The sequence below is a fragment of the Lampris incognitus genome, chromosome 3 (genome assembly GCF_029633865.1).
Source record: "Lampris incognitus isolate fLamInc1 chromosome 3, fLamInc1.hap2, whole genome shotgun sequence".
Taxonomy (NCBI): Eukaryota; Metazoa; Chordata; class Actinopteri; order Lampriformes; family Lampridae; genus Lampris; species Lampris incognitus.
The window spans coordinates 65,217,934-65,240,327 of NC_079213.1; the positions used below are offsets into that span (position 1 = coordinate 65,217,934).

The 22,394-nt window shown below is 44.5% G+C and overlaps 1 protein-coding gene across 1 annotated transcript in view; it reads right to left on the minus strand.

Moving 5' to 3' along the window:
• Positions 1–2,493: 2,493 nt before the first annotated feature.
• The window catches only part of tie1 (tyrosine kinase with immunoglobulin-like and EGF-like domains 1), a 55,392-nt gene continuing 35,491 nt past the window's right edge, over positions 2,494–22,394 (minus strand). Inside the window, exons 11-24 of the mRNA XM_056276194.1 lie at positions 21,555–21,695; positions 20,279–20,587; positions 18,950–19,240; positions 15,210–15,403; positions 13,843–13,989; positions 13,656–13,719; positions 13,253–13,363; positions 10,136–10,326; positions 9,172–9,285; positions 8,695–8,765; positions 6,719–6,759; positions 5,374–5,470; positions 5,119–5,218; positions 2,494–4,415 (exon numbers count right to left, since the gene is read on the minus strand). Of these exons, the coding sequence (XP_056132169.1) occupies positions 4,344–4,415; positions 5,119–5,218; positions 5,374–5,470; positions 6,719–6,759; positions 8,695–8,765; positions 9,172–9,285; positions 10,136–10,326; positions 13,253–13,363; positions 13,656–13,719; positions 13,843–13,989; positions 15,210–15,403; positions 18,950–19,240; positions 20,279–20,587; positions 21,555–21,695 (1,943 nt within the window). The 3' untranslated portion in view covers positions 2,494–4,343. The remainder of the gene's footprint in view (positions 4,416–5,118; positions 5,219–5,373; positions 5,471–6,718; positions 6,760–8,694; positions 8,766–9,171; positions 9,286–10,135; positions 10,327–13,252; positions 13,364–13,655; positions 13,720–13,842; positions 13,990–15,209; positions 15,404–18,949; positions 19,241–20,278; positions 20,588–21,554; positions 21,696–22,394) is intronic.

Consider the following 22,394-nt stretch of genomic DNA (forward strand, 5'->3'; position numbering starts at 1 on the left):
GTCACGTGTTTTGTCATTATGAGCGGACAGGGAAGGAGGTGGGAACTGACGAGGTTGGCCTGTTCTGACAAGATGTGTTTATACAGGAAGTGTGCTTTGTGGCAACCACTAAAAAAAAAGAAGGGAAATGGGGTTGGATGGGTAAGAAAATGTGTGCAAAAAGAGATTGCGCGTATGACTGTAAGGAGTCCAGCTCCGACGCACCATAATTACTGAAGTGGTGATATTACGGGCAACCGTGGTGTTTATATGACCGTCAAGTCAGGGAACAAATGACCACAGATACGTCTCATAGTACAAAATGGGACGTGTGGAGAATGTTCTGTACTGAATCCAGGGCAGCCGTCTTATCTGCCAGCACACGCCGCCCACACTCTGATATAAGCGTGTCGGTTTGGTTGAACTCGACGGTTGAGGATTGCATGCGGGGTTGAAATCCAGGCCTCTGTTCACTTGACCGAGAAGAGAGGCGCTCCGCTCACGATACCTTCCTTCCCCCCTTATTCTGATTGCGAAGCCCTACTCGGACGAGAGTCCAATTTCAACACGAAAACATGACCGTCTCTCTTCCTGCCCCGGGAGAGAGAGAGAGAGAGAGAGAGAGAGAGAGAGAGAGAGAGAGAGAGAGAGAGAGAGAGAGAGAGAGAGAGAGAGAGAGAGAGAGAGAGAGAGAGAGAGAGAGAGAGAGAAAACAAACAAACAAACAAACATTGTCACATACTAAGTTGGGCGCTGCAGGAGAGTGGATTTGGGATCACGACAGAGGTCATTACATCAGCACGGAGGGAGATCTTTCTGGAATAGCAGAACTTTAGCCAGAGTTGTCAGCGCTGCTTTGCAGGTTAACAACAGCACACTATCTCCTTCACAGCAAATGCACTTTCAACTGCAAACTCGTTGAAATTCACCAAAAAACTTGCAGAATAGCGACTCGCCAAACGCTCTCACTGAGTGAGTGAGCGGATCGCCACTAGGGACAGTGAGCAGGTGGGGGGGACGTGTGCATGCTGATGCGTGTGTCTGCGTCTCTGACAAAAGAGACACTGTTTTTATGTGCACGCGTGCTTTCTGTGTTTTGAAACCGACGGCTGTGCGCTCACGAGAGGACGAGACGCACCGCCTGCGTGCGCATGTGTGTGTGCGCGTGTTTGGTCAGGAAGCTGCCCCAGCGAGGCCCTGTTTGACAGACAGCCCTGCGCCTGTGGTGGCTTTCTGGAGGAAGCCGCGTGACACATCAGGCCGGTGCAGCAGGAGACAGATTAGTGTTCGTGGACTCCTCGCCCCCCCTCCCACCCCCAGCTCGGCTTGCGGTTTAGCTCTGTCATTCCCGATATGCTCACCCTCAAGCAGCCTGAAAACAACCCAGTAACCCCATCCCACCCCACCCCACCCAATACTCCTCATCACGTCAGACAATTTTAATATCCACAGCTTGGGCCTGCGCGCTTTGAAAAAAAAAATCCACCCTGACGTCTGCAAAAATTATAAGGAATAGTCATCGAAGATCGCCACTCAAGAACGAATTAATCTTAATATACATACAGGTAAATTTTTTTAGGCTGTCAGCAGTTCCTTTTACTTACTTTTGGGGATGTGTGGCCAAGAAGTGCTAATCAGAAAGGTTTCCAGGGGATGGAAAATAAAACGGGTGTTAAAGGTAGTAGGATCTTCTACGCCGCAGCAGACATGTGACTTAGATGAGGACATTTCCCCAGGGATGCAGGACCACGGATGACGGGGAGAAACGATCCCGCTCACATAAAACCCTTAAGAATCTAGTTTGTGTTTAGCACCGCAAAACTAACAGCCATCCGCTTTGGCTCCAATTTGAGTCACCAGCCTCAATTTTAATGTTGCAGTGGCTCGGCAGTGGGCAGCGCGGCGGTCCAGTGGTTAGCGCTGTTGCCTCACAGCAAGAAGGTCGTGGGTTCGAACCCCAGGCTGTCCCACGTCCTCTCTGTGTGGAGCTTGCATGTTCTCCCCCATGCCTGCGTGGGTTTCCTCCGGGTGCTCCGGTTTCCCCCCACCATCAAAAAGACGCGCATGTTAGGGTGAATACTCCTGTCTGTGCCCCTGAGCAAGGCAACAGGGAGAAATAAGTGGAGTTGGTCCGCGGGTGCTGCACGGCGGCTGCCCACTGCTACTAGCTACACAGCTAGGATAGGTAAAATGCAGAGAGTAAATCTAATTTGTATGTAGGTACAAAATGACTAACAAAGAATATTCTACTCTGTTCTATTCAACAAACTGGTCTCACGTTAGCGTTCCTACTCCACCCTGCACTTTTGTAACTTCAGATCGGCCCCTACGATCCCTCTCTCTCTCTGCATATCAGCGAACGTGTGATGTGCCATACCAAGGCATGCACTATTTGTGAGATTAGCTTTCTCTCTCCTACCCTTGCTGTCACTCCATATTCCATACGCTCAGTGAGCAATATTTAAAAAAAAAAGTGCATGTCGGTTTTTGCTAGCACAGACTAAACACTCAGCTGTGGTTCAATAGCTTTTTTGTGATGAGTCCTGTCACCACGCAAAAGCTTTATTTAAGAAACCAGTTAAGAAAACATACTTTACATTCTCACAGAGTTGATATTATAACATACTACAAAACCATGAGATATACAGGGCAGACTATGTTTCAGTGGTAGTCGCCGTAAATGCGCCCCCCCCCCCCCCGCTTTGCACCTGTACTGCACTGGCACTGCAGAATTTTCCGAATAACTACTTCTCTTACGTCGGAGTAGTAACATAATAGGTATAAAAAAACAATGGGTCTTGTGCTATGGGTGCATTTATATCAGTCTATGTGATTTTGAATACATTCGTTTATGAGGCTTTGGTACTTCTATGTGCACTTTAAGAGTAGACAAAAATACATACAGTAGTTACATTCACATGGCAGTGATAAGGCAATTTAAGGAAGGACAAATGACTCAGATCTGACTGATTTTAAGTGCTACATTACATGTCTTGACGCATGCTCAATAATCCAGGTAAGGAAATCCCAGGAAGTTGAATCAGCTCAACTGCACATGAAGTTTAGTGGGAGAAACGTTTCATCACTCGTCTAAGTGACCGCTTCGGTCTAAACTGACTGCAGGTATCCCCTCCCTTATAAACAACGGAGGTGCATAATGACTGAAAATGGTGATCGGTTTCATATGCAAATGCTGTCACCATTAATTAGAGTTACAATGGCCACGTGTGCTATTCACAGAGGATTGGGGAATAGCTGCAACCACAGCATTGTAAGATGATGACAGATGTGCCAGATGTGTACTGTAAACCAACACATCCATATCAGTACTTAAGGTCTGACTCCCATCATCCACTGGAGCACAAACTAAGAGTCGTCAGGATGCTGCACCACCAAGCTAATGGGAGGATTGCCGTGACTTGTACGTTGGGGAAACTGACCAGACGCTGGCCAAGAGGACAGCACAACACAGGCACACGTCAGGCTGGGACTCTGCAGTCTACACCATCTACAGGCCAGCGGCCACTCTTTCAAGGATGAGCACGTGCACATCCTTGATAAGGAACAACGCTAGTTTGAACAGGGAGTCAAAGAGGCCATCTGTGTGAAGAGGGAATGACCATCCCTGAACCGGGGGAGGGCCTAAGAGTACATCTGTCGCTACCTTCTGGGAGCATCCTTCACACAACTTAGATGAGCGATGAAACCGTTTCTCCCATGAACCTTTGTGTCCAGATGAACCGATTCAACTTTCTGGGGCTGTATTTTGCAGGGCATCTCCAGTTCGTGTTGATTTTAATAGTGTGAGAACTTGAGTGTTCCAATAAAATGTTCCAGAGTGAGTTCTTCCTTCGTTCTTCACAAAAAAAATGAAAAATAAACAAAAGCAAACAAGTCCTTACTCCATTTCGGCAATGGAGAGGACGTCAAGTCCCCACAGACCCTGTGATGTTCCAGCAAGTCATGTAGCGCCATCATGTTCAACGCCTCCCTACTCTAAGAGAGAAACACAAAAGAGCACAGCACTGTAGTTTTTTTTTCACCTGGGCTTAAACAAGCGCTGCAACGCTGCACACGTTCTTCTTCGGATTGCTCTACTACAAAGACGGCAATGCTCCCTGAAGGCTAGTAGCTTTCGATCTATCCATCAACGGCTCAGCTGTACTCCCCCTCCCGCCTTCTTCCTCTTCAGATTTCTACAGTGTCCTTTCACTGTCCTCTCTTTATAGCCAAGTTGTCTTGCTAAAGCGCCTGGTCCTCCTGTCTCCACGTCGAGCAGCAGGGGCATGGCAGTAACGGGGTGACCAGCCTTGGGACTTTCTTTTTGGGCTACATGGCGTGCTAGGGTCTGGGGGGGCTGGTAGTCAGGCCTCCTCGGCTGTGGCGTCTATTCCGGCATAGGTGAAGTTCTCGAACAGTGCCATGTTTACGTAAGCCTGGAAAGTGAATGGAAGCACCTGATTCAATTATCAAATCCACTCATGACGTACAAAACATTGATTGATATATCGAACAATAACGATGATCGTGGTATTATAATGTCGCTGTCGAGTGTTAACCACATATCTGCAAAGGAGCTAATGTTACAAAAGAGGAAAAGAAATCATTGCTATTTCAGCAATTTTGCAGCCAAATATTTCATTTCCGCAGGCTTTGTGAAACACTTTTCATTTGTGTAGGAACATTAAGGCATTCACAAGCTGTAAAAAGGCTCATAGTTACTGTGGCTTATGCAATAAAAGAAAAGAAAATCAACACTTTTGCAGAGTTGTGGTTTTTGCCCGATAGAGATGTGGCAAAAATTTCCCTCCCTGATCAACGCTACCGTTTTTCCAGATGGCTTAATTATACATTTTGCAGTGGCGTGACAGAAAAGTTGGGATGGAGGAACATTAACAAGACAAAGTTGAACACAAGTCAGACACTGTGTGGTGCAATATTAAAAGAGGAAAAAGAAAAAAAAAAGCATAAAATACACCTCTGCAAGCTGAGATACAAGGACGCCCACAAGGTCCCAGTATATTTGTTTATATGTTCTGCAACTTAGGATTAGTATACCATAGTGGCAGGGCTGCAGACATAGAAAAAAAAGGATCTTCTCTGATGATTTATTTCTGTTTTCCTTTGTAAAAGCCTTACCTTTCTGGCTTCCTGCATCCTGTTGAGCTGAACAGAGATTTGGGAGAAGGGGGGTCGTTCATAGGGACGATCTCTCCAGCACTGCCTCATTAGCTCATAGCTGGACAGAGAAACACAAGAAAGAGAGAAAGAAAGAGAGAAAGGAGGGGAGAAAATAAAAAAGCAAATTTTTTAGGTACATGTCAATAACAGTGAAACACTGAATCTCACTATTTTTACAGACTAGCAGGATAAAGGGATGTTGTTCATGCTTACACTTCATCATCACAGTTCCTTGGTTGCTCCATCCTGTAACCTTGGGGTAGTTTTTCATAAAGCTCGGCACAGGTCATCCCACAATATGGAGTGCCACCTTATTAATGTACACACACACACACAAGAGAGGGGAAAGACCAGAGAGAGAAAGTCATTTTACATTTTCTGAAATTAAATCAAAAAGAATAAACCAAGTCAAGCACAACATCTTGCTTGACATGTGCAGATGAAACAGGGAGGAGGCAGAAATAAAGTCCCATGAAAATGATAAAGAAATGATAAAGAAGAGGAGGAGGAGAAAGGGGGAGGGTAATGACAAGACCGGTGAGGACGATGAGGAAAACCATGCGGCACGATGACGATGAGGATGGTGATGACTGATCGCTGATAAGATGCAAGTCTAGTCAATCAGCGGTTGATTATCATTCAGATTCCTCCACCCTCACGGAGGTGGTTAACACACCATGGTCATCATGAGTTACATCCTGGCACAAACGAAGTCCACCTCTTGTCTTGCCTCTGCATAGACTGGAGCAGTTTATGGGCAGTTGATGGGTCAAAACAGTCAGTCTGTCTTGTCACTCATGCACATCTTTATCAAAAATTGCCGGTGAGACAAATCTATTTACATTACACTTAAATTTACTGATTTGACCAGACACGTTTATTCCAAGCAGAAATTCGAGTGTCATCAATTGGCATCACTGAGTGCTAGATGGCAATCTTATCATAGCTAGCATAGCATGTCAAGTCAAGTGCATTTAGTGGGGGTACACTTTAGATGAGTATGAAAATCAAAATACAGAGCAGATTAATATTGCCACAAAACAGCAAACTCAAGCAAATTAAGCCATGAAAGCAGAAGAAAGGCAACTGAAAGTCGACAAGGGCTCTATTGTAGACACCAAATATGATGGTGTGTAAGTAAGTAGCAATAGTAACAGCTGGCACCAGTTCATCACTGTGTCTATCCATCTATATATCTGTATCTCTCTCTCTCTCTCTCTCTCTCTCTCTCTCTCTCTCTCTCTCTCTCTCTCTCTCTCTCTCTCTCTCTCTCTCTCTCTCTCTCTCTCTCTCTCTCTATATATATATATATATATATATGCATGAAACTTCCTTCTATAGAAATCTTTTTCCCTTCCCAACATCAATAAGGCTGTACGGAAGTCATTACAGAATAGCACAAGATGTCCTGAAAAGCTCAAGTTCATCAGCTGTTGAGTATAGCAGAAGGTCTGTACGGAGGAAATAAATCAGTTCTACTGAGCTTGATGGAAATTGGATGCAGAGGTAAAAAGTAGTAGGGTTGTTAGCTCCAAACCCAATCTGTGTGCCAACTCACCCAAGCTTACAATCTCCCAGAGAAGCACACCAAAAGACCACCTAAGAGAAAAGATGAAGGGCACAGAAACGTGAATGAACAAGGAGAAGGAATAAAGCTTAAGCTTTTACAAATAGGGGAACTTAAAAAAAAATCCTCTTAAGGACACCCTGTCTTGTTACTTTACAATGTCTTTCATTAATTGCAAGTAGATTACATATGAAACTCGTCGTTGGTTTCGGTCGTTATGCAGCTGTATGGTTTATAAGGGTGGGATGGATACCTGCAGTCAGCTCAGACTGATGATGTCACTTAGATGATGAGGAAACGTATCTGTCAATAAACATTATATCCAGATGAACTGATTCACCTTTCTCTGATTTTGTTACCTGGATTATTGAGCATCAAGGCATTACACGGGGGCTTGATTTTTTTTCAATATCGTTCAGCCGTTATCAATCAAATAACTCCAGTGAGGTGAGCAGAACTGTGGATCCAACATGTCTCTCTGCACGCTCAATAATCCAGGTATGGAAATCACAGAAACACGTACAACCTTATTTCAGTTCATCACTCACGTTTTCACTGCCATTAAAGTTTGGCTTGGAGAATTTCAATGACTCTGGGACTCATTCAAAATATGTTTTAATAATAATAATAATAATAATAATAAGCAAGCATGTATGGGCAGTTTCTCAACAGATTGAGGCAAATTTGTAGAAGTACTGTTGTTTAAAAATACAATGCCACCGGATAGCTTTTGCAATCAGAGACCACATGCTTAGAAAACGCTGGAGCTCGGTGTCTCTTTCTCCACTTCCTCATCATTCCTTTTTTTTGTAAAAAAAAAAAAACCAAAAAAAAAACAAAGGCCTCTTGTAATTGTTTATCTCATTTTGCTGTTAAATTCAAACCGTCTTGGTGTTCTCTCTCGCTCTCTCTCCCCCTCTCTGTCTCTCTTGCTCTCCCCCCTCCTCCCTCTCTCATGTCTGTCTCTCTCTTTCTGTCATCTGTCTCTCCACTGTCTGTCTGTCTGTGTCTGTCTCTCTGTCTCTGTCTATCTCTCCCTCTGTCTGTCTGTGTCTGTCTCTCTCAAATTCAAATCCTGTCTGTCTGTGTCTCAAATTCAAATTCTCTGTCTCTGTCTGTCTGTCTGTCTGTCTGTCTGTCTGTCTGTCTGTCTGTCTGTCTGTCTGTCTCTCTCTCTCTGTCGGTCTCTTTCTCTGTCTGTCTCTCTCTCTGTCTGTCTTGTGTCTGTCTCTGTCTGTCTGTGTCTGTCTCTCTCCCTCTCTGTCTGTCCCTGTCTCTCTCTCTGTTCAGTGTGAGGCTTCAGCCTGCTTCCGTTAGCTGTCCTGAGCTCTTCTAGTGTGTTTCTCCTGTGTATAAATAGGTCTTAGTTGACAAGCCAACTTCTTGGTCTGTCTGCTAACTTGTACCCTAACTTGCACCCTAGGTTTCCTGGTTGCACTTATCAGCCCTGCAGCGTTTAGTTATCAGTTCACCAGCGGCAGAGGGATGGAGAGACGGTGGAGGGGAGGAGGGTCTGGACGTTGAGCAAAAACATTGAAAGGGCTGGAGTAAATCTTAGATGGAAATGAAGGAGGATGAATTATAGCTACCATTGCATAGTGGAACATAACGTCTTCAAACTTCAACGCTCTTATCACACTAAGCGATAAGAGCGCGGTAATCCATCATAATTAAAACTATTTACTATTGGTGAATTGCATCCATTTTGTGAAATGTACCTAACTTTCACCATTCTGGTCATCCTAAATTCCCCCAAAATATTATTTCTGTAATTCTAGTATGATTTTTTTTTTCAAAACCAAATCATTTCTAAGTTTGGACTTTAGTTTGAAATACGCAGGTGACCTCTCAGACCCCACACAATACACGGGCAGGTGTGATTTGCCTGCTTTCACCCTGCTGCAGTCTTTCCCTCCGTAAGTGAGGAGGTGCGTTAGTTGAAGAGGAAAGCCGACGTTGGTACTCACACATCACTCTTGGTCGTATACACGCTGTAGTTTAGGGACTCGATGGCCATCCAACGGACAGGTAGCCTTCCCTGAAACGCAAAACATAAGCACCCATGTTAAACCTGCATGTTTATATACTGGTAAAGGTGCCAACTGGCTTAAGTCAAACTCTTCATTTAGGTAAAGTACTGAAACTCCGATTCTGCACAGCAACACTATTACGTACTACGCTGGACCTTTGCTACTTTAGTACATGCAAGCCCCCATTTGGATGAACTCTGTGTTTTAGTCTGTAACATTTCTGGGCAAAGATTGAGAATACAAGTCTACAACATCCTGCACAGTGATAATCCCGATAGAAATATGTACAATAACACAATACGAGAACGCTAAGACCATTGTTCATTACCAAGGGATGTCCTCTGGTGGCTGAAACAGAAAATAAATCGGAAATTGTGTTCAGCCTGTGCAGCTATGCCTAATTATACTACTCACCATAGTCTTCTTCACATAAACTTCCTCTCCACGGGACAAACCAAAGTCTGCTATCTTTGCCACAAGATTGTCCCCGACAAGAACATTTCTGGCTGCCAAATCCCTGTGGATGAACTGCAGAGAGAGAGAGAGAGAGAGAGAGAGAGAGAGAGAGAGAGAGAGAGAGAGAGAGAGAGAGAGAGAGAGAGAGAGAGAGAGAGAGAGAGCGAGAGAGAAGTTTGTAGAGGCGGGCATACAAGGCCTTGCACATTAATCCTCTTATGTACGAAGTTCCTTGTCTCTTTTCTTCTCTAAATCATTGTTTTCTTGACAGAAAAAAATACATGAGAATTGCTATATTGTTTTATTAAAGCTACAGCTATATTTTTGGTGAATACATACATTAGATTCATTATGACTTGCTTTTGTAAGAGAATAACATGCTTAAAAGTGAGAAGAGCTTCAAGGATAGATGTAGGGGACATTTTGGATATGTCCCCACTTACTTTTAGGGTCTACTAATTCCAACAATATTTTGTTGCTAGGTAATAAATAATAAAATGTCTGTATGAGGCACACAAACGATGTTACACATAACAAATGAACTATTTTCTGGTTTAAGATGGGACATCCATCCACCCTGCCCCCCAGAATTGATCAAATTGATGCTTCTTGTTCATCCTGTTTCGCCTCTCTCACATCATGAACCACTTTTTCGCAGGCTTGGATGGACAATGACAGTAGTTTTGCATAGGAGGGTGAAAGAGGAAATGAATCAGTGTGTCTCTACAAGATAGAGAGGACACACTATTTTGTAATTACTTTGAAATTTCTACTAAGACAGAATTTCTAACAAAATATACGCCCAGATTTTTAAAGTCATGTGAGAAAACTTCAACGAAATTGTTTTCTTTAATGGAAAGACAACCAACCAGCCAAACACATATATAATGCCTTCTAACAGTGGTTTTCTCTCTCCTCTTACCTGCTTGTCGCTAAGGTAGTGCATCCCATTAGCCACATCCACGGCAAACTGCAACAGCTGCTGGGAGGTGAGGGTAGAAGCGGTGCAATGCTCCTTGGCAAAGGCCGGATCAGTTTCTAACACTCGACTCTTCCTCAGAAAGTCTAAAAGGTTACCGTACGGAGCAAATTCTATAGCAATGTACAGGTAGCCTGCAAGAGAGGGAGAAAATTGAGGGAAGAAAGCATTTAAAGGTTAAGCAGATCACAGAACAGAAAGGTGACGGTTAGCCTACAAGGAACAGCAAAACATTCGCTTCATGGCCTTGTAGTAAGCTGAACTAGGGAACAGGGTACAGCTAACCCTATTTTGTGCCAATATGGACTGATAATAATGTTCAGTATTGTGTTTTGCTTTCTCTAACACACAAATGAAGTGTACTCTATCTTTGCATTCAGTCTTAAGTCCTAAACAAGAAAGTCAGCTTATTTTTTTAAAAATGTAAACCTATTTAGCTGTAGTGTTGCTGCAGGAGTAGCACGAAGGTGTAATCCTTCTACACAGCCCTGACTCCAACTGATGTAGACATCTACATTGGATGTAGATGTCTGTCTCACTGAAAGAGGTTTGTTTTTGTTTTTTGTTTTTGTTTTTTGCACATCTTTGCTGTTATCAAATTTGATTTTAATGAGAACTCAGTGGGCTCCCATCAGGATCCAGTAACACGTTCGTGAAAATTATCAACAGCAGAAGAGCAGAATGAGTCAAATGAGTAAAACTGCTAAACCATAAAAATGAACTGAAATGGGGCATCCGGGTAGTGTGGCGCTCTATTCCATTGCCTAATAACACGAGGATCGCCGGTTCGAATCTCCGTGTTACCTCCGTCTTGGTCGGGCATCCCTACAGACACAATTGGCTGTGTCTGCGGGTGGGAAGCTGGATGTGGGTATGTGTCCTAGTCGCTGCACTAGTGCCTCCTCTGGTCGGTCAGGGCGCCTGTTCGGGGTGGAGGAGGAACTCGGGGGAATAGCGTGATCCTCCCACGCGCTACGTCCCCCTGGTGAATCTCCTCACTGTCAGGTGAAAAGAAGCGGCTGGCAATTCCACATGTATCGGAGGAGGCATGTGGTAGTCTGCAGCCCTCCCCGGATCGGCAGAGGGGGTGGAACAGCAACCGGGACGCCTCGGAAGAGTGGGGTAATTGGCCAGGTACAATTGGGGAGAAAAAAATGAATTGAAATAACCACATAAAATTTTTCCGTGCAGATCTATCCACTTCTATATTTGACCACTGTGGGTGGCTTTGGAGCCGTTAGCTTGCACTACCAGCCAGAATTACTTTCTGTTTTACCTAAAGAAGTCACGGAGGGGCCAGCTATCCTTTGACAAGTTGTGCCTGTTAAGTCAAGCCCTCACATACAGGGCTTCACCTTCCCACGGTGAGAAACAGCTGATACGGTAAAAAACGGTACGCGGCAGTATCCTTATAACGACGATCTGAATGAGGAAATACTCCACAGGAAAACCTTTCCAGGAGAAAATATGGGATAAACTTTAGCAAGAGCATTGAAAGGAGCGATCCCTCTTCCAACACACATAAACAACCAACAGATGCTGAGTTTGTAGCTAAAGGCGCGGCAGGTGCAATTACATTAAAGTGAAGTATGTGTGGTTCACTGGTGAAATTGTCCACAATGCCATTAACTTCAATGAAAGGTGGCCAGGACCTGTAGCTCTTTATTAGCAAGCGCTACTATAGTTGAAGGGTTAATGCAATGGCCGCAAAACACATTTTCTATTATTTCTACCAGGATAGGTTAGTATGACTTGAAACTCAGCTAGGGGATGGTCTGTTATGGCAGCAGTATAAGTTTGCACATTTATTTATGTTTTTCTTTAAAGACATACTTCACAATGTATTTATTCCTAAATTCTGATATTTTGGTAGATTATGCTCTGGTGACACGGGTGAAGTAGAACGGGTATGTATTCATTCTGTATACTTACCACTGAAACATGACACAGTACACAAACGTGGTTTAATTCAGGCAGAAAAGTCAAGTGCTACTGAATGAGCGAGTCTAAAGGAGACACGGTGAACTGGTGTGATGTCTATTTCTCAAGGCTGATTTGGTTTCATAATCTCTGCACTAATGTAATTTCTGTGCTCATATGTTATCAGGTCTAGATCAAACGCAGAAAATGCAATTATTCTGTGGCAGAAAAAAACCCCATCGGATGTGGCCAGAAAATTGATACTTGATGCAAAGAGTCAGGTCTAAGGAATCTTTATACACACACACACACACACACACACACACACACACACACACACACGCACACACACACACACACACACACACACACACACACACACACACATTTATACTATATATACATATACATGGTGCAGTTTGCTTAAATGGCACATTGACAAGCCAAACTGATAGTGCAAAATGCTCCCGGCAGACAAAGGATCTTAGGTTGGACACGTCATGCTACTTGCTGTCCAGGTGCAGTTGACAGCTCAGATGAAAGGGTCATTATGGATCTGCAATGGGAAGAATTTATGGCCTTCCTGTGCAGTACTGCACAATAGGATCCCATTAGCATACTGTCAGCATATTGGCAACATCTTAATAAAGCCTCTTCTCACTAAAATAGTTCATTTTACTCGAAAATTTCTTCAAGGCTTCCTCGTTGGCGAGGGTTGCCAGCACCATCAGGATGACATGCTTGCCAAACAAGTCTCCTCCAGTTCTCTCTGCCCTGAGCTGATCTTGTTGCCTCTGATATTTTCAGAGTAAGCCATTCTTTGATGTCATCATGATACTGCCGTTTTGGTCGGCCTCTCTTGCGCTTTGCTGGTGTAGTCCCCAAAATCGCTGTCTTCATTAATTTACTTACTCCCAACACAAATCGTAAAACTGCTCGTACCAAACTGCGGATAAAAAGTCACCCATATGTCATATGATTCCAAAGGCCCCTTACATGTGGTAATGTAGCAGATATCTGTCTGGAAAAGTCAAAAGTGTCCATCTACATCACTTTCTCAACTCTCCTGTCTACCATGGACCATGAATTATGGAAGGTACGTACATGCCCATATCAGCCACTAGGTGGTGGGCCACTTACCCCTGTTCTCACACGCTCCTATGAGGTTGATGATGTTGGGATGCTGGCCTAGTTTACACAGCACCTCCAGCTCCCCTGCAAAGTCTCGATGGTCATTCTCTGAGGCAAACTCTGCAGTAAGAGCAGCACACACAGCATAGTTAAATAATATGCAGGCAAAGCAGATTCGGCTTGCTTCTTTGAAATAACATTTTCACATCAATAGTTTACTGGAGAGGAACTTAATGTGCAGTGGTCTATATAGCCACTTCGTCACTGTATGTGTGTGTGTGTGTGTGTGTGTGTGTGTGTGTGTGTGTGTGTGTGTGCGTGTGTGAGGGTGCGTGTGTGGGTGAGGGCATATGTTTCGTTCCACCCGTTTTTTGTGTGTTTGTACCCCTCTCAATATGAGTGGGAGATTTACCTTTTAGCATCTTGATGGCAGCACTCATCTTGTTACCATCCTTCTTGATCATGGCTTTAATGACCTGGATTTAAAATTGTAATCAGCTCAAGTGTTTAATCTCCTGCATAAATGACGGCAACTTGAAGCAAATCATAGGATAAGAGCAAATATAATGTGAAAACGATGACATTAATGCAAGAACAACCTGGCCAAAGTTTCCTTCCCCAATGACATCTTCAAACTTTATGTCCTCCCAGTCCAGGATTGGATAGGTGAGGGGCTCAGGGGTGGGCTTGGGCCTCCGTGTAAGGGTCAGTGTACCCGAGTTAAACTGAAGGATGGTCTCCTCACCCTGGGGGGGGATCAACAGACAGTATTTGGTGATCAGCATGTCTGACTGTCCCTTGATACATTGCGTCCTCTTAAGATGAATGACAGTGTCAGTGAGCAGTGGGTAGACCCTGTGTCATGTCCAAAGTTTTGAAAAAGCATTCTCCCTCACGTGACCAGATGCAAACAGTGCAAACGCAGGGAAAACAGCAAAAATTTTGCAGGGCAATGTGGGATAGTTTCATGATTTCAACTCTTTATGGGCTACAAACCCTAAACGGTATATAACTTTGATATAATAGGCTTTATTCGACACACTTATATCCCACCTGCTGTTACACTCCTATCCAGAAATCAGTGCATGACAATAAGCTATATAATGTACTATGATAACACATTAGAAAATAATTATTATAAATGCATGACCAATGGTACATAATGAGAGCAATATTTGAATCTGTCCCAGCATTGTTTTTTTTGGGGTGGGGGGATTTCCCCCCCTTTTTTTCTCCCCAATTGTACCCGGCAAATTATCCCACTCTTCCGAGCCATCCTGGTCGCTGCTCCACCCCCTCTGCCGATCCGGGGAGGGCTGCAGACTACCACGTCTCCTCCCATACATGTGGAGTCGCCAGCCGCTTCTCTTCACCTGACAGTGAGGAGTTTCACCAGGGGGATGTAGCACGTGGGAGGATTCCACTATTCCCCCCAGTTTCCCCTTCCCCTCGAACAGGCACCCTGACCGAGCAGAGGAGGTGCTAGTGCAGTGACCAGGACCTATACCCACATCCGGCTTCCCACCCACAGACACGGCCAATTGTGCCTGTAGGGATGCCCGACCAAGCCGGAGGTAACACAGGGATTTGAACAGGTGATCCCCGTGTTGGTAGGCAACGGAATAGACCACCATGCCACACGAACGCCCTGCGTTGGAGTTTTTTGACTGCGGAGCATGTTAAATTATGACTAATCAAATTCTGCAATAAGAGTGAGGGAAGTTGTCTAAGCAGAGGATGCCAGATATTATCACTGGATAATAATGACAACTGGTGATCTAATGTTTAAAAGGCGAAAAATCTCCTCTTGCTATTTTGATTAAAATGCTAGATGTCTAATGTCGGTCACTGGGTCAAAACGCAGTACAATGTAAAAGCAGAACACCTGGTAGGTACCCTAATTCTCCCATACGCCAAGTGTTAGACGTTATGCCAGGTAAAGTGCTGGTGGAGCAGAGCATCTTACCGATCCAGACTGGTAGGTGAAGGTGCGCCGACGGCTGAGTAGGGTCTTGCGGATAAAGAAAAGCGCCAGTAGGGCTAGCAGGATAGTCACGCAGGTGACAGTCACCGAGCTAACCACCGCCACCAGCAGCTGGTAACTCTCCCCACCCGGCTTCCCTCCCACACCCTGGGTGGTCGGGGTGAAGCTCTGGAGGCCTTGTTGGGGAGAGAGAGAGGAGGGTAGGGGTGGGGGAGGGAGAAAGGGGAGCAGGGTGTGGGACAGTGAGATAAAGGTGGAGAGAGCAAGAGAGGAGAGAGGGAGAGAGAGAGGGAGCAGGTGATGATTTTAAGAGAGTGAAGATAAACAGACTGTCGGATGTAGATGAAAAATGATCATGAGGTAGTAGAGATTTTCCACTGAGATATTCAAAGCATGTATTTGAATTTTTGTCCAGTCAACCATAGTGACTTCTTGTTCTTCTATGGAATAAACATGATTACTTTTAAAAGGGTTGTACTAAAAGATGCCCTCACCGCTGCATAGTCTGCCTATTTTTCCACCATCATTAATGATTCCAACCGTAACCCCCGCACCCTCTTCTCCACTGTAAACAACCTCCTCAAGCCCTGTGCCGATGCCCTCTCCAACTCTACTGCTGAACAATGCAACTCATTTCTCCAGTTTTTTGCAGACAAAATCGCCGCTATCAACAAATCCCTGTCCCCTGCATCTGACTCAGCAGCACCTACTCCAGCCCCTCTTCTCCCCATTCCTCTTGACCTACCTACCCCTCCCCTTGATCGCCGCCTCTCCCGGTTTGTTCCAGTTGCCCCTACCACTAGCTCTGAACTCATCAGGTCATCAAAATCCACAACCTGCTCCCTTGATCCCCTCCTCACCCCCCTACTGAAGAAATGCCTCCCTGCCCTATGCCCCTACCTCACCAACCTTTTCAATTCCTCACTGTCCCATGGAATTGTCCCCTCTGCCTACAAAACTGCAGCTGTCACCCCTATTCTCAAGAAACCTGGTCTTGATCCATCCTGCCTCAACCACTACCGGCCAATTTCCAATCTCCCCTTATTCTCTAAAACCCTGGAACGCATTGTCGCCACACAACTCCAAACCTACCTACACTCCAACAACCTACTCAAAACCCTCCAGTCTGGTTTTCGCCCACTCCACAGCACTGAAACTGTACTCCTTAAAGTACTTAATGACCTCCTCATCTCTGCTGATACTGGAGCCCTTAAAATCCTCATTCTCCTCGACCTGAGTTCAGCCTTCAATACTGTGAGCCACAACATCCTGCTCACCAGATTGAAAGATGTCGGTATTGAAGGCACCGTACTCAGCTGGCTCCAGTCCTACCACTCAAACAGGTCACACTTCATCTCACTTCACAACCACTCCTCTGTTCCATCAAAAGTCACACAAGGTGTTCCCCAAGGTTCTGTACTCGGCCCACTCCTTTTCATCATCTACATCCTCCCTCTTGGTCAGATTCTCCGCCATTTCAACTTGGACTTCCACTGTTATGCTGATGACACCCAGATATACCTCACCAAATCCCCTCACAATCCAACCCTCTCTCACATCGACTCCTGTCTGTCTGCAGTTAAAGTCTGGATGCAGCAAAACCTTCTCAAACTCAACAGTGACAAAACTGAACTCCTCTTCATTGGCTCCAAGTCCACTCTCAGCCAAATCAACAACCTTGCACTCACCATCGATGGCACTACTGTCTCCCCTCCCCCCCAGGCATGCAACCTTGGTGTGATCCTTGATCCCACTCTCTCCCTTGAGCCACATATCCGCCAAATGGTCAAATCCTCCTTCTACCACCTTCGCAACATTGCAAAAATAAGATCCTCTCTCACACGCCCTGCTGCTGAGATACTGATCCATGCCTTCATCTCCTCCCGCCTCGATTACTGCAACTCACTCCTCTATGGCATCAGTGGTAGCTCTATCAAGATACTCCAATTGGTCCAGAACGCATCCGCCCTACTTTTAACTTTCACCAAATCCTGGCACCACATCACCCCAGTCCTAAAAGACCTCCACTGGCTACCCATCTCCCACCGGATCAATTGCAAACTCCTGGTTCTTACTTATAAAGCCCTTCACAAACTGGCTCCCCCATACCTCACCGATCTCCTCTCCCCCTACCAACCCTCCCGGTCCCTCAGAACCACCTCAGCCTCCCTACTCTCTACCCCCAGGTCCAACCTCCGTGGCTTTGGTGACCGAACCTTCTTCAGAGCAGCTCCCAGGCTCTGGAACTCACTTCCCCAAATCATTAAAGACTCAGAATCCCTCCCATTCTTCCAATCCCGTCTCAAGACACACCTTTTATCCACTGTCTTCTCGTGCCCCCCCCCCCCCCGTCCGCTCATACACCCCTGGTCTGGGGCAGGCTGGGGACTGAGCGCTTGACTTGCATCTGTGATTTATGTGATTTATGATGTTTGTTTTTCTTCCCCTTTATATCTGTCCAAGTCAGAGAGTACTGCTGGCGTCGTCTGTGGCTGCCGCTTCTCCCTCTTGTAGCCCCCCTTCCCATCCACCCCTGTATGTCTGTGTTATGTTCATCTGTCGTCTTGTTTCACTCCATTTATTGTAAAGCGACTTTGAGTACTAGAAAAGTGCTATATAAGATTGATTTATTATTATTGTTATTACTACTGGAGTATTGACTCAGTCTTGAGTCTGTTCTCTGAGTCTGCAATTTGAAGGTCTCAGTCTCATCTCAGACCTCGCAGCACAATGAGTGTCTTGGACAGTGTGGACTTGTGAAAATTTTTCCAAGACCAGCCTTTAATAGAAAATTTGACTTTTACTATGATTGTAGACTACTACAGTTGCAGTCATGGTGTTAAATCAAAAAAGACATGCATGTTAGGGTTTGTACTCCTGGTTGTGCCCTTGACTGAGGCATGGGAAGATGAACTGGAGTTGGTCCTAGGGTGCTGCACAGCGGCTACCCACTGCTCCTAGCTACACAGCTAGGATGGGTTAAATGCAGAACGTAATTTCCCTACGGGGATCAATAAAGTATCTCAAAATGATAATAATAAAAAAAAATGGGACTTGCACTGTTCTGGTGTCAGTCTTTAAAGAAGTTTTGGCCCCATTGTTTTTTTTTGTGGTTTTTTTACATTTCTGATTTTTCCCTTTTTTCTTCCAATTTAGTGGCCAATCGCTCCCTGTTTTAGTTCAAACACCCACCCTCATACTGCATGCGTTCGCCAACTGCATCTCTCTGGCCAGCAGTCTCGAAGGAGACGCCTCGCCACTTCCGTGACAAGGCGAATCCAGGCCAAACCACTGCTTTTTCCGACACACACAAAGACGCATTCATGTGACGAACACAAGCCGACTCCACCCACCTCCTGAAGACAGCGTTGCCAATTATTGCTGCTTCATCGAATCTGGCCATAGTCAATCTGATGAGACCGAGGCTCGAACCCCGGTCCCCAGTGGGCAACTGCATCAACACAAAGCCGGGCCCCATTGGTTTTGATTTGGAGTCTTGGAGTTGACCTGGACTAAAGACTGGATATCACTTTGGGTTGATTTTGACAACAAGGCTACTACTCACATTTAAAAATCCTGTATTACAATTTTCCATACTGCTTAAATGCTGAGCCACTCCAAAAAGGAAGGGTTCATTCAATCCTGCAGTAGGAGTAGTGTAGGAAAGATGTTTGGGTGAAAGACTGCTACTGTAGAGCCTACCATGGTAAAGTCCTACTCACCATCTCCTTGTGTCATGGCCTGAACTGCATTGCTCCACTCTCCTGGTACTTTGGAGAAAGCCCTCACTTTAAACTGATACAGCGTGCTGCCGTTAAGTGCAGTGACATCCTTGGTGGTCTTGTTCCCGTCATCTGTGTCCACCCAGGGATGAGGGCTTCCTTGGCCCACCGGCTGGTATTCTATGACGTATTTGACAATGCCTCCATTTGGATCTTCTGGAGGTTGCCACCTCACCTGAACTGCCGACACCGACAGAGGCATGGCCTGTACATTGCGTGGGGATGATGGACCTGAGGGAAAGGAGGATATCACAGTCAGGTGCATCGGCAATGATTCTTTCAGTGTAAATGCTTAACGCAGCTGAAGTTTCATAAAGATTTTGTGCACACTGGCACTCCTCTCACTATAGTCTGAGGTCAATGGACAAACCCTTCTTAACTCCTCTTAACTAAAGTCTGAAGGGGATCAAGTATGTATTACTTGGACACCTATATTGAAGAATAACCTACCTGAGGAAAGATGACTTGCTAACTCCATGTTTCCAGTTTGAACTGAAAACACGTCTCTGTAAATTTACTTTCCACTTTTCACTCATTTTAATGCACGTATCTTATATAAAAACTGGCTGCTTGATTGTTTTTATTGTATCATTTTACTATAATAATGCTTTTAATGTTTTATGGTTTTTTGCATTGTTATATGCTTTGAAAATCATTTCTATTTTTTCCAAGGAGAATACAAATAAAACTTTGTTGTTTATTACATTTCAATCTTGAATCCCCTTAATATCAAACACTGCAGACTGACAGGTATCATCGTAACTATCAGGTATCATTATACTAAGGATGACCGAACTGACTTCTGCTCTATTGGCTCCTGCTGACTAAGAACGAGACTGAAAGGGTTCATCTTAAAGCTGTATCGCAGTGACTAACTGCAGCCTTCTTACTTCATTCACACCGACTTGGTGGAAAGGGACAGAGTCAACAACCACCAATCACACTCCTTGTTTGACTGTTGAAAGCAAATTACAGCCCACGTTGAGTCTGTTCCCACATATTTCAAGTCACATGCATTTGCTATGTTAATCCTTGCTTGTCATTTGGAATAACCCACAACTGGCTGTTGTTGTTTTAGTGCAAAGTGTGTCAATTATGCCTCGTGACTGACAAACTAACAAAAAAAAAAAACCCTGAAAATATACCACATGTAATGTGCCGGCACCAAATGTGTCGACATAGGGTGCAACCTTTTGACAAGTATATCCAAATTCAGACTTTTGTTTCCAGCCAGGCTTATTTCTAACCGATGGAAGAGGCTCTAGTTACCTTGGCTCAAGACGCGGAAATGGAAGGGATCGGAGGCTGGCCCTTGGCTGCCACAGTTGATGAGGCGTACCACCACGTTGTATTCCCGCTGGTAGTCCAGGTTGTGGAACTTGGTGGAGAGAACATTGAGCAGGGTGGTTTCCTCCCGTAGTTTCTCAATGAAGGGTAAAGGCCCAAAGAGCTGCACTAAAAAGCCACTGGCTGCACCTGCACTAGAGCCCATACCACTGTTAGCAGGCAACCGCCAGCGGACGGTGGCATTGCGGCCCTCCAATGAGCTGACGTCAATCTCGGGGCGAACTGTGGGCTCTGCGGTGACAGAGAACACTCAGTCAGGACAGGCGGAGGGGACTTGCAGCCTTTATTTCATTCTTCCTCACTAAGTTGGTCAGAGTTCCCTCAGCATTTTTCACTTTGATAATTTAGAAGTGTTTGACAGATATTATCATTATATTATAATTTCCTTTGGTGCAGAATGAAATTTGTCTAATTTTTCGTTTTGGGTACACTTTCACAATTACTACTAGCTCATGCTATGCATTTTCTCTGTGGTCCTTCTCGGAGCCATAACAGCCAAAAAAACAAAAAACAAAAAAAGACAAAAGGGACAACTACAAATAAAATGTCTAGGAAGCATATGTTCCCTTCAAACAAATAACATTTTAGGAAATAGAAAAAGTTTCTCCTTGCTGCCACAACTAATTCAATATGCCACCTATGGCAACTTTATGAGGAGTTTTAAAATTATCCCTCTCAGAAAATGTCGACTGCCAATCCACATTCTCACCAAACTCATGTGGTGTGGGCTGTTTGTGTTCATTTCACATTAACTTTACGCCCTGTCAAACTCCATTTAAATCTCCCCGTTTTCTTCCTTCACATACTCACACTCGCATATGCTCTCTCTCCCCCTGCACCACAATCAGCATGAAATAAAATGGCTCTTATGACTAAATTCAAAGGAAAAAAAGGCTATTTGGATGATATTTGAGCCTCATCCCATGATATTTTTGCATTATTTCAATCAAGCTTAAAACCACAGAAATGTTTAGTCCCATGGTCTCTCCATTTTTTTTTCACAGCAGGCTTGTGTGGGGTCAGATGTGAGGGTCAGATGTGTTAGCCTGCGCTGCGTTCAAAATATAATTAGCAATTTTGATCCATCTACTCTGACATACAGGCTGCATGCTAATTGCGCGACACGGCCCTCCCCAGGTAAAACCTACATGGAAATATACCTATGCAGTATATTTGGGAAAAGTCCATTGATCCTTACCAGGGCAGTCAGTCTCCATGATGGCCTCGGACCCCGGGGCCCCTTCTCCCCCCTCTCCTGGACGGCTCAGCTGAACACGGACATGATAGCGTGTTGACGGCTTTAGGTTCATCAGTGTAATGGCCTCCCTGTCACTGTAGACTGGAAAATTTTCAAGTGATTAGAAACCACACAAAGGAAACTAGATAATCATAGAAAAAGGTGTCTTAAGAGTAGCATGAATGGCCATTACCCATATGATTACTTTTTGCTGTGTGCCCTAATTCCATGAGCAGAATAAATTACAGCCATTTTTAGGGCAACCACTTATTTGCATCACAGCCTTCACAAATGTAATAGGAAGTAATGTGTATTCATTGTGCTGGATTCTTGAAAGAGAAAAGTGACAGAGAGTTCTCCCAGAAAAAGATTTTTTCTGGACAAATGATTAGCATGTCCTAGATTCATAATAGAAACCATAAAAGCTGTGTTTGGGGTTTTACTGGTCGATAGATGTTATAGATTTATATTATACAGATTTTTATACAATGTATGCCTCGGCAGCCAATCAAATTTCTTAGTTAAGATTTGATTGGCTGCTAAGGTGTAGTACACATTTCCACGTGGGACCCGCTGTTGTGTTTGAGTTCAGACCACAACATAAAGAAAAAAAGATTTCGTAGGGCTGTCAATTTTTTGGAAATATAAAAATAGATGGGTAATATTTTTTTTTTAGTAAAAGCAATACCTTGATCAGCATATTTATCCTGTGGACATGTTACTTTAAGTAGATAAACTTACATAATGTGCCTTTAAGTTTTAAATAACTACTACTTTGTACTTCGTAAATGGGAGATAATT